General features: G+C 41.7%; 1 protein-coding gene across 7 annotated transcripts in view; it reads right to left on the bottom strand.

Moving 5' to 3' along the window:
* The window catches only part of epha7 (eph receptor A7), a 360855-nt gene that overhangs the window by 218032 nt on the left and 129660 nt on the right, over positions 1-13163 (bottom strand). For 6 of the 7 annotated variants that reach the window (XM_073057490.1, XM_073057489.1, XM_073057488.1 and 3 more), the window contains exons 4-5: positions 9773-9928; positions 7594-7929 (exon numbers count right to left, since the gene is read on the bottom strand). In XM_073057490.1, the coding sequence (XP_072913591.1) occupies positions 7594-7929; positions 9773-9928 (492 nt within the window). Of the gene's footprint in view, positions 1-5135; positions 6317-7593; positions 7930-9772; positions 9929-13163 lie in introns of those variants that run through there. The other variant, XM_073057491.1, reaches the window with a different exon arrangement.

Consider the following 13163-nt stretch of genomic DNA (forward strand, 5'->3'; position numbering starts at 1 on the left):
GCCACCAACTGTGCCAAAATGAGGCCACCCTCAGGGCAGAGGCACAACACCTTATGTTCCGTCTGGGTAGCCTCCAACCTGATGGCATGAACATCGATTTCTCCTTCTGGTAAAAATATGTTTCCCTCCGGCTCCCCTCTTTTTCTATTCCACACTGTGACCTTTTACATCTTCTCACCTGTCGATCACCTCCCCCTGGGACCCTTCTCCTCCACTGTCTTCTCCTACCCAGATTCCTTCCTCTCCAGCCCTTTACCTTTCCCACCCACCTCCTTCACCTATTACCTTCGAGCTATCCTCCTTCTCCTCTCCCCACTTTTTTATTTTGGTGTCTTCCTCCCTCCTTTCTAGTCCTGAAGAAGGGTCCTGACCAGAAATGTCATCTATTTATTCATTTCCGTAGATGCTCCCTGACCTGCTGGGCTTCCCCAGCACTTCGTGTGTGTCTCTTGGAATCCTGTCTTCGGTTCTTGTTGCCTCATTATAGGATGGATGTGGAAATGTTAGAGAGAGTGAAGAGCAGATTTACCAGGATGCTGCCTGGATTAGAGAGCATGTCTTATGAGGAGAGGTTGAGTAAGCCAGGGCTTTTCTCTCTGGAGCAAAGGAGGACGAAAGGTGACTTGATAGAGGTGTACAAGATAGAGCAGATAGCCAGGCTTTTCCACAGTCAAAATGGCTAATATGAGAGGGCAGATTAAGGTGATTGGAGGAAAGGACAATGGGGATGTTTGAGGTAGGATTTTTTACAGAGAGTGATGGGTGTTTGGGATGTACAGCTAGGGGTGGTGATAGATATGGATATAATCAGGAAGATTTAAGAGATTCTTAGATAGGCACATTGATGAAAGAAAAATAGAGGGCTATGGAGGAGGGTAGGGTTAGATTGACCTCACTATAGGCAGAAGGACCTGCACTGTGCTGTGCTGTTCTATGTTCTGTGCCTCGAACCCACACTGGCTGATGAAGGGTCTCAGCCCGAAACGTTGACTGCTCCTTTCAACAGATGCTGCCCGACCTGCTGAGTTCATCCAGCTTGTTTGTACGTCTTGATGTGACCACAGCATCTGCAGTGTACTTTGTGTTTCTTAAATACCCCTCATGTTTTAGCCTCCACCACCATCCCTGGCAAGTCATTCCAGGCACTCACAACCCTCTGTGTAAAAAACTTACCTCTGCTGTCTCACCTAAACTTCCCTCCCTTAATTTTGTACATATGCCCTCTGGTGTTTGCTATTGGTGCCCTGGGAAAAAGGTACTGACTATCCACCCTATCTATGCCTCTCATAATCTTGTAGACCTCTATCAAGTCCCATCTCATTCTTCTACGCTTCAAAGAGAAAAGTCCCTGAGAGTATCTGAGAGTTGGTTTAAAACGATTTTACCTGTCAAAGATAAACCGCTTCTGTAAAAATATTAGCGAAGAACAATTGTGGTCATAGACCATGATCACCCACGTTACGTGACACAGTTCATAATTATGATACCTGACAAGGAAATTTTGAAAATATTTTGATTGTCTCCAGCGCAAACTGAGTATATTGTGATAGGCTAAGTTTAAACACAAGAAATTCTGCAGATGCTGGAAATCCAAAGCAACACACACAAAATACTGGAGGAACAAACTCAGCAGGTCAGGCAGCATCTATGGAAATGAATAGAGAGTCAACATTTCAGGCTGAGACCGTTCTTCTAACTGCGAAGGAAAGGGAAAGACACAAGAAGGCAAAAATTAAATGTATTCAACCCAAACTGGTGAATAGCAAGATCATAGGAGGACGTGTTTTGAATAACCAGAGCACAATCCCTACGGTGATGCAAGTTATATTTGTATTTAATGTAAGCAGCAGACCATGTCCTGTTACAGACTAAACCTGTTAGAACAATTAAAACCAGAGGGAAAAAGAAGTATAAAAATAGTTTTGGTGCCTAAGCTTTTAAAGCTCTGTTGCTTCCATTTGAAAAAACTCATGTTACAATCTTTTATTGACTGTGAAGACAAAACAGCAGTCTCTGATATTTAGCAAGGCATTTTGGCATGGTTTACATTTTGAGTTATGTCTTTAGAAAGAAATGTGAATTATTTACTTTATGTGAACTATTAATGACATGCTGGACAGTAGGTCATTGTATTACATATACAATACTGCAGATTCCTGTTCACTGGGCCATCGGCCATCGACTTATCGGGGCAGCTGCTTATTTGGGACAACTCATAAAGAACAAAAATGAGAAAATGCAGGGCTTCCCTTGCGGTATTTGGAACACTAAGCTGCTTATTTGAGACAGGAGACTGTTGCTGAACGGGTTCTAACAATGCCAGTCACGTGCACTTGTGTACCCATTAGACACTACACTGTGCTTAGAACCAACAGCTTTTAAACCCTGTCAGTTGTGTGTGTTTGTGTTCAAAAAGCAGTGGTTTCTGTCACATAGTTTGAGAGAAATAAGCAGTAAGACAATTCAGAACTGCTTTACTCACTGCGGTTTCAAGCATTCAGGCTTGGAGATGCCAGAAATGGCCGGGAGTGAAAATGAAATGATTTCACTACTTCAATGAGTTAGGACCTATGAAGAATTTGAAGGTAACAGCAATCACCTTGTATGTTACAATGAAAATGAAGATTTGGAGGATGCAGTCATTGAAAGTGTAGTGTGAAGGCAGTCTATTACCTACATGATCTGTTCTGATTTTGTCCATTTACAGTCAATCAAAAGAACATGTTAGCATAGACTGGATGAGTTCCTCTTTTGATAGCCATTAGGAACTAATACATAGTTTTATAGTACAGGTTTCCCCCGCTATCCGAAGGTAGAGCGTTCCTATGAAACCGTTTGTAATCCGAAATGCCGTAAAGCGAAGAAGCAATTCCCATTAATTTATATGGGAAAAATTTTTGAGCGTTCCCACACCCAAAAAAATAACCTACCGAATCAAAGCAAATAACACATAAAACCTAAAATAACACAAACATATAGTAAAAGCAGGAATGATATGATAAATGTATACCCTATATAAAGTAGAAATATTGTAGGTACGGTGTAGTTCCACTTATCTAACTCAGGAAGGCAGTGAGCCAAAATTGATTTGGAGAAAAAAATCAGCACATACACACTTAAGTACGTACATGTATACGCATGTACACACATGTGCTAACAGCTGCCTGCACAAGGCTTCACGGTCATTGTAATCTTTCTCAGGGTAAACACACGTATAAAGCCGGCGTCTTTTTTTCATAAAAGCAAAAATCCTCTTTGGTCAGCAAAAACAGGTATTAATGTAAGTCTTTCGTAATAGCAAGTTGTCGTAAAGCGAACATTCGAAAAGCGGGGGCCACCTGTACTGCAGTAGTAAAGGTAAGGTTTAATTTGTTCTGTATTTCAGTTAAATACACGATTTGTCATTCATAGTTCATCTTTTTATTCCCTTTATCTTCATGAAACTTTGGCTAATGGGGAAAGCTGCCTAATTAGGCCAAAATGTACTTGTCCCGATATGTCCTAATGAACTGGAATCCACTGTAATGTGCTCTTTGACGTGATGTAATGTGTCTTATTCCTTATATGATTTCCTGTGTTCCTTCATATGATGTAATGTTTCAAATTGCACAGTTTGTTGATTTTTGCACATTAGTTGGTTGTTTGTCTTGTGTGTGGTTTCTCCTTGATTTGATTGTGTTTCTTTGTATTTACTGTGAATATCTTCAAAAGAATGAATCTCAGGGCAGTATATGGTGACACATACTGATGTACCTTAGCAATACATTTATTTTAAACTGATTATATACCCTACACAGAATATAACAGCACCATACAGACCTTCAGCCTGATATTGTACTGACCTTTTAACCAAGGGTTACAAGTCTATATATTAAGGCTGGTTTGTCCTTATAAGAGCACATGTTCTATCTACTTTAAATAAATACAAATACTTGGCAAACTACAAACTTCTTTCACCAAATGGTTAAGATAAACATAATTAGCTATATTCAGCGATGGGCATTTGCTGTTTTTAACTGATTATAATCTGTATCTCTAGTTTAACCGGTGATTCATCAATAACCGAAAACCAGCATAATACCTCAATACGAATGTCATTACATAGGACTGTGCAAAAGTCTTAGGCACATAGATCTAGCAAGGATGCCACAGCACTGTATTTGTCAACATGGAGCTTGTATTTACCCTATCTGTACCCTTCATAATTCTGTATACCCCTATCAAATCTCCTCTCAGTCTACATTCCAAGGAATGAAGTCCTAACCTATTCAGTCTTCCCTTATAACTTGGGTGCTCCAGACTCAGCAACATCCTTGTAAATTTTTTTCTGTACTCTTTCAATCATACTTCCATTATTCCTGTAGGTAGGTGAATAAAACTGTACACAATACTCCAAATTAGACCTCACCAATATCTTATACAACTTCAACATAACAGCCCAACTCCTGTACTCAATACTTTGATTTATGAAGGCTAATGTGCCAAAATCTTCCTTTACAAAAACTAATCTTCCAATTGCCTAGAGTTAAAACCTTCCAATCACTGAGTTCTACTTCTATGTCCTGCAGACCTAACACCCTGCCTACTCTCCTCCATCCACTAGCTTCAATCCTCCTCCTTCAATACTCATTTTCTGGTTTCTTATCACAGGCTTCTTCCTTGATCCCAACCAGGCCACAACTACAATTCTTTCCCCTATCAGCAACACCCCCGTCCCAATCCCCTGGGTCCCAGGAGGTATGCTTTCACTCCTGATAAAAGGTGCATATACAATTTTGTCTAAGGTTTTGGCTTCAGGCACTACCAAGTCAAGTTGACCAAACTTGTCAACAGCAATTGATAAAACAATGAACAGTACTGCATATTGCAGGCCACTCAGCCCACAATGTTCTGCTGACCTTTTAGCCAACTCTAAGATCAACCTAACCCTTCACTCCCATTTATTTTTCTATTATCCATGTGCCTATCTAAATTTCTTAAAAGCTCCTCTACGTATCTCTACCAGCAGCTTGATAGGGCATTAAATGCATCCACCACTCTCTATGTAAAGATAGATAGATAGATAGATAGATAGATAGATAGATACTTTATTCATCCCCATGGGGAAATTCAACATTTTTTCCAATGTCCCATACACTTGTTGTAGCAAAAACTCATTACATACAATACTTAACTCAGTAATAATATGATATGCATCTAAATCACTAACTCAAAAAGCATTAATAATAGCTTTAAAAAAAGTTCTTAAGTCCTGGCAGTTGAATTGTAAAGCCTAATGGCATTGGGGAGTATTGACCTCTTCATCCTGTCTGAGGAGCATTGCATCGACAGTAACCTGTCGCTGAAACTGCTTCTCTGTCTCTGGATGGTGCTATGTAGAGGATGTTCAGGGTTTTCCATAATTGACCGTAGCCTACTCAGCGCCCTTCGCTCAGCTACCGATGTTAAACTCTCCAGTACTTTGCCCACGACAGAGCCCGCCTTCCTTATCAGCTTATTAAGACGTGAGGCGTCCTTCTTCTTAATGCTTCCTCCCCAACACGCCAGCACAAAGAAGAGGGCGCTCTCAACAACTGACCTTTTTTCAACAACTGAAAAAAGGAACTTTTTTCTGACATTCCCCCTATATTTCCCTCCAATCATCTTAAAATTACACCCCCTCATATTGGATATTTCTGCCCTGGGAAAAAAAATGTGGCTATTTGGATAGATTTTTGGCCGGTGTTCACCTCAGTGCTCTGCAAGATTTACTCATCCCTGTGCTGAAGCGAGGCTGTGCCTACAACTAACAGGCTCCTGAACTGACTGTGCATAGCTTTGTGGCAATGGACTCGCTTTCATTAACTTCCATTCTGAATGTTATTCATTTACTTTTATTGTTTGCATGACTGGTTCTTCTTCTGCACATTGGGTGTTTGATGGTCTTGTCTCTTTTATTTTGTTTTGTGGCTGCCTGTAGGGAGCTGAATCTCAAGACTGCATGTAGTATACATACTTTGATAATAAATGTACTTTGAACTTTGAACATGGATAGGAGGGATGGGAGAGATGTGGAGGGCTATGCTCCAAATGGAACAAGGCAGAATAATATTTTGGCATGGACTAGATGGGCTGAAGGGCCTTTTTTATGTTGTAATGCTGAATGACACTATTCACTTGATCTATGCCTCTTATCATCTTGTAAGTGTATTGATGGGAACAACACCACCATCTCCATCAAATCATCTCTCATCCTCAACAAGACAGAATCTGCAGAGGCTGGAAATCACAGCTACACTGGGAAAATGTTGGAGGAACTCAGCAGGCCAGGCAGCATCTATGGAAATGAGTAAACAGTTAGCATTCCATCAGGATTCATGATGAAAATCTTTCCTCATAAGACATGCTATAATCATCTTACTCAGACATAACCACAAATCCTGAATCTATTGATTTAACTTTGCACAGAGAACAAGGGCTCAAATTGAGTGTTCACAAACAAAAGTGATGGATCCCTAATTCCACAGATAGAACCGATAATTAATCAGAAGCCAACACAGTTTCAAAAGAAGGATGGTCCGATGAGAGACCAAATGCAAAGAAGTTGGAGCTTCATCTAACTGCTTTTGTACCTCACTTGTGCACCTGCTGCTACTTTTGGAGGCTGTTATGACTGCAGGAAAATTCCAGAAGGGATATGCTAATGTAATGCTTAGTTATGAGAAGAGAAGAGAGAAACTGAAGCCTCTTTTTTAATGAGCACGATTCAAGCATAATATCACAGTATACCTACTTCCTTCCTCGGCTCAGGGACCCACACATTCAAAATTACTAACTTAATTTCAGGGAACAAATTACACAATGATTAATGGCAATTAAACATTGGAAAACCACCAACTTCACCTAAAACTGACCTTGGAGTAAGTAATACAACATTTCAGCCTTGGCGTCAGATGACTGAAGCAGTGAACAATTACTCCAGGAGTTCCCATCCGGGGCCCATGGACCCCTTGCTTAATCGTCTCGGTCCAGGGCATTAAAAAGGTTGGGAACCCCTGATCACTGTAAATAATGCAAACTCCATCACAGCCGGTCCCAAACCTGACTGCGGAAGGAACAGGCTATCAACCCGATCCCGCAAAAACACAGAGCAACAGAAGGTCCAAAGACCTCATCCCTGGGAGAGGAAGAACCTTGGCCTAGAAGACGTATGAAGTCATGTGATGGAAATGGAAGCCACAGAACCCATCAACCTTCTATCGGACCAGGACTCTGGTGAGCGGCCGTCAGCGGCCTACACCCCAGTAGGGGTGATAGACCAAAGCTAAGCCAAGCATTGCAGGCACTTAAATTGAGAGGAGCGTTCTGGAGATAAAGCAAAAGATCAACACTGAATGCTTTCTGAAGATGTCAAAGAGTAGAAAGTCATTCACAGTCACTTGGAATAGAGCAACAGTTGCTAAATTCTGAAAGCTCAATACAACCTGAACCTCTATTTCACATTAGTACAACATTAACAATCCCCTCAGCTGTGGATATAGAATAACTTCGGCCAGACCGATTATTACACAGATCGTGCAAGGGACTGTTTTTGACTCTTACTGTCTCTCTTACCTGCTTGACTTGTGGTGATGCTGACGGCTGCAAACAATCTCTGGGTGCGGCTCATGTCCGAGACACCATTCACGGCTTCGACCTCGAACGTATAGTTAGCGTGGGCCAGTAGGTCTACAACAGTCACGTATGTATCTGCTAGTCCCGTCTGCTGAGGCATGAAGCCAATTCCGCTGCCACAGGGCATGCACTCGCTCTGCTCCCAGCTGCACCGTTTACACATTATCCTGTAGGTGACATCGTCTCGCCCCCCGGTGTCTGCTGGTGGGCCCCACTCGAGATTCACCGTAGTCTGGTTTATGTTATAAATGAGGTTTTGTGGTGCAGAAGGAGGTCCTGAGGAAATAACAAACAAATATCATCAGACAGGCCAACAAACACAAATATGTACTTAGGAACACAGAACAGTAAAGCGTGGTACAGGCCCTTCACAATGTTGTGCCAACCCTTTAACCTACTCTAAGATCAATCTAACCCTTCACTCCTCCATAGCCCTTCATTTTTCTGTCTTCCATGTGCCTAAGAGTCTCTTAAATGTCAATCATGAACCTGCCTCTACCACCACACTGACGGTACTCAACAAAGCTCAAATTAAATTTATTACCCAAGTACATATATATCTCCATATACAACCCTGAGATTCATTCTCTTGTGGGCATACTCAACAAATTTATAGAGTAATAACATTAAAAAAAAACACCCAGTTATGGTGCTTAACAAAAGTGCAGAAGACAGCAAACTGTGCAAATACAAAAGAAGAAACAATAATAATAATAAATATTAGCCGGCTGATGGTGTAGCAGCATTGGCACTGAACTTTGAGGCGACTGGTTCCAGGCTCCAACCTGGCCAACCCTGCACATTTCCCATCCATGCTGGGTTGAGCATCAAGCTAGCAACTCAGCCTCATAAAAAAAAGACAAAATGCTAAAGAAACGGCAAGGTTGCCACCCTATGCACCACAAGCAGCGGAGAGGGATAACAAGCAATAAACATCAAGAACATGAGATGAAAGGTCCTTGAATGTGAGCCCAGTAGTTGTGGGAACATTTCAATGATCAGGCAAGTGAAGTCAACTGAAATTATCCCCTTTGGTTCAATACCCTGATGGTTGAGGGGTAGTAACAGGTTATAAACCTAGTGGTTCCTGAACCACACCCTGTGTAAATTACCTTGTGGCTCTTGAACTCAATTCCTCAACTAATGAAGACCAACATACCATACCACCCTAGTCTGGGCACTTGGAGTTTCCACTGAGTTAAGTGAAGCAGCAAACATCAGACCATTGTCAATGGATTCACCAACTCCGAATTTAGGCAAGTTCCAAAAGCTTGCGAGAACGCAGGAAAAACACTTTTCTTTTTGGAAAAATGATTTTATCATTGAGGTTGGGCAATGCTAGAATGAGAGGTTATGGTTCGAGGGTGAATGGAGAAATATTTAAGGGGAACATGAGGGGCAACTTCTTCACTGGTGAGAGTATGGAAAAGGAGGATTTGGGTTTCATTTCAACAATTCATAGAGGTTTAGATAGATACATGGATAGGACGGGTATGGATGGTTATGATCTGGGAACAGGTCAATGGGGCTAGACAAATTAATGGTTGGGCAAAGACTGGATGGGCCAAAGAGCCTGTTTCTGTGCTGTAATGTTCTATTATTCTGTGAATCTATGATTACTTCTTTTTGTCTTTAGGTATTTTTTTCTTTTTTATTGACCATCACTCTACTGCAGTTTAGAGTAGCAATGAAAGTTTTCCATCTCTACAGTATCTGTCCATGCAGTCACACATGGATATAGAAGGATTCTTCACTGATGTTTACGTAACAATTTTTTTTTGACCAGTCAGGGTTGTTAGCCTCGAGCTGAACCCCTGAACCTGGAGGACCAGTGGACCACTCTCAGTCTGACCTCTACCCTTTGACCTGCTTGACATGGGCGACCCGAGGCCAACTCTGACTCTAGCCAATATAGTTCTCCAGATCATTGAAGCACGCAAGCCTCCAAGTGCTAGGACAAGGTCTTTAGGTAATGGATGATTGGATTTGGAAAAAGGAATAACCAGATCTATTAGTCCAGTGAATAATTAACAAACCATAGGCCTTCAGCTGAAGAGGACGCACAATCTACAATGTATCTGAAAACCATGATGCAGAGAGGAAAAGTGAGCAAACTTACTTGTACAAGGAACAGAAGGAGGATCAGTAAGGGCTCTGTAGTATCCATCCTCACATTCACATCGTGAGGAGCCTTCCCGGACTGTGTGGCTGTGAGCTGGACAGCGAGCACACTGATGGTCCAGTGACGATGATTTATAGAATCCCCACCTGCAAGCTGCAAAGAGAAATACTTCATTTCAATGTCAGCCTCTTCATTAAAGGCATACGGTCAAAGTTCAGTGTGGATTTCATTAAAAACATCACGAGAAACGAATGAGAAACAAGAAAAGATGGTGACATAATACAAATCAGGGCAGAGCTCATGTACCAGGTGAGACGCTGGAAGTCATGACATGGTTTATTCATCACCTAGAACTAACACCCCTTCAGCTCATTAACGGCCATTACCATGCCTCAGTTTTCAACATTAATACACAGAAAATAAATCACTTCATGCCGAGATGTAGGTCAGTGACAAAATTCTCCCACTTACTTGAGATTTTCCCATTGTCACTGCAATAGCTGAATCTCATTGCTCCCTAACACAATGCCCTCACTGTGGTTTAACTGGGAAAACAGGCAGGATTCTAAAGCTAACAGGATTTGAACTTAAATTATATTTATTTAGAGATAGAGCTTGGAGCAGACCCTTCTGGCCCTTCGAGACGTGCTGTCCCAGCAACTCTTAACAAGCTTAATTAACCCTAACCTCATCACGAAATAATGTGTTTATTTATTTAGCGATACAGCGTAGAATAGGCGCTTCCAGCCCTTCAAGCTATGACACCAAGGAGTACCCCGATTTAATCTGAGCATAACCACAAGACTATTCACGATGACCAATTAACCTACCAACTAGTACATCTTTGGCCTCTGGGAGAAACCTGGAACATCCAGAGGAAACGCACGTGGTTGTGGGGAGAATGTACAAATGAGGTGGGGGTGCTGCTGCACAGGATTGAAATAAACTGCAGAGAGATGTAAACTCAGTCCACTCCGTCACTGGCACTAGCCTCTGTAGTATCCAGGACATCTTTAATGAGCAGTGCCTCAAAAAGGCAGCGTCCGTCATTAGGACCCCCATCCCACAGGATATGCCCTCTTCTCATTGCCACCATCAGGAAGGAGGTACAGAAGCCTGAAGGCACACACTCAGCAATTCAGGAACAGCTTCTTCCTCTCTGCCATTCGTTTCTGAATGGACAATGAACCCATGAACACTACCTCACTACTGTTCTTCTCTCTCTTTTTGCACTACTTATTTAACTTTTTAAATATATTAACTATAATTTACAGTTTATTATTACGTATTGCAGTGTACCACTGTCACAAAGTAACAAACTTCACAACATATGCAAGTGATATTAATCCTGATTCTGATTCAGAATTGAAGCCGGATTGCTAAAACTGTAATAGTGTTACACTGACTGATACGCTACTGTGCCACCATAAAAATGTGGAGAAATGAAACATTTGTTTCTGCCAGCCTGTGCCGATTGGAACATGTGCAAAGTTGTCATCCACACTCATGTTCTCAGTATTACTTATTTACTTTTTTAATTATTTGCCAATTTGCCTTCTCATGCACACTGGTTATTTATCAATCCTTGTTTCTTATAGTTCATAAATTCAATTGGATTTCTTTATTTTCCTGTAAACGCCTGCAAGAAAATTTTATATCACAGTCAAAGCTTAATTTTTTATATCAAAGTTCAAAGTAAATTAATCTATTATCGAAGTATATATACCATATACAACCTTGAGGTTCAATTTCTTGCAGGCACCAACGGGAAAACAAGGAAGTACAATAGAATTCACCAAAAAAAAACAAATACCAACAAACATCCAATGTGCAAAAGAGGACAAATCATGCAAATAATTAAAAAAGCAAATGAACAGTACTGAGAACTTGAGCTGCATAGTCCCCAAAAATGAGTCCATAGGCTGCGAAGTCAACTTAGTCTTTCTTTGGGAAGTAATGCCACGGTTGTCAATTCTCCAGTGTCAGTGACATTACACTTGAATGACAAGGTGTGCACTGGAATCTTTTTTCTACCTGCAAAACAATCTAGTGCTTTCCCAGCGGATATGACAAATAAACTCTTCTTGGGCTTCCGGCCAGCTACAAGTGTTGATTTAACTGATGTTTCAATGACAAACTTCGCCCTCTTCATCAGGGATGACGCCTAGGCATGTCTAAACCAGTGGTATTTATATCCTGTCATCTGTCTGTCATCTAATTGGTTAGTCCTCATCCAATCAGGTTTTTGCTCTCCCACCTTGTTTACAATCGAATCCCAGTTCTTACTTTGAGCGAGACCTTCGTCTTTGTTCAAATTCTTTTTTTCTGGTTTTATTTCAAATGCTTCCTTTGCTAGGTGGACCCAAATGCCACTGGTACGACGCAGTAGTTTTGTGCCATCAAAGTCAGTCGTATGGCCAATGGAAACACAATACTGCGCCACTGCCAGTTTCTCTAGGTGACCCAAACAGATACACCTCCTGTGCTCCTACTTGCGGGTTTCCACCATGAGTCCTGTCTGGCCGATATATGTTGCTCTGCATTCAGAGGGAATCCTGTAAATACCAGCTGACCTCTATGACCTGTATAAGCTGTCATTTGAGCTTCCTAATGGGTCTGTGGATGGTATTAATCCTGTATTTCTTCAAGATCCTGGTGATCCTACCAGAAACAATTGTCCCTGAGCTCCAGGTGTGTGTGGCTTCTGTCTGACACAGCTGACTGAGTTCCAGTTCACACCTTGCCCTTCAAGTTATGATGTCACTGACACAGGAGAATTAATGGCTGTTCTATTACTTGTCGAGGTACAAAGATAACAATCTGAGTGATTGTGGAGTTCCATGAAATAATGCGTCACAGAAATTCAAGATTCAAGATTGTTTTAGTTTCCTGATTTGTCAGGGCATGAAGCGATCCAGGGAGAAGGCAGGAGACTGGGGCTGAGAGGGAAATGGATCAGCCATGATGAAATGGCGGAGCAGACTGATGGGCCAAAAGGCCTAAATCTGCTCTGATATCTTATGGGTCTTATATAAGACCATAAGACTACAAGACATTGGAGCAAATTAGGCCATTTGGCCCATCGAGTCTGCTCTGCCATTCAATTATGGCTAATGATTTTTTCCCCCTCTTCAGCCCCATTCCCCGGCCTTCTCCCTGTAACTTTTGATCCCATGTCCAATCAAGAACCGATCAAGCTCTTCCCTTAAATACACCCAACAGCCTGGCCTCCACAGCTGCCTGTGGTGATAAATTCCACAAATTCATCATCCTTTGACTGAAGAAATTTCCCTCCGGGTCTCTTTTAAATGGATGCCCCTCCATCCTAGGGTTGTGCCCTCTTGTCCTAGACTCCCCCACTGTGGGAAATATCCTTTCCACATCAACT

This window comes from Hemitrygon akajei, chromosome 9 (assembly GCF_048418815.1).
Source record: "Hemitrygon akajei chromosome 9, sHemAka1.3, whole genome shotgun sequence".
NCBI classification, from domain to species: Eukaryota; Metazoa; Chordata; class Chondrichthyes; order Myliobatiformes; family Dasyatidae; genus Hemitrygon; species Hemitrygon akajei.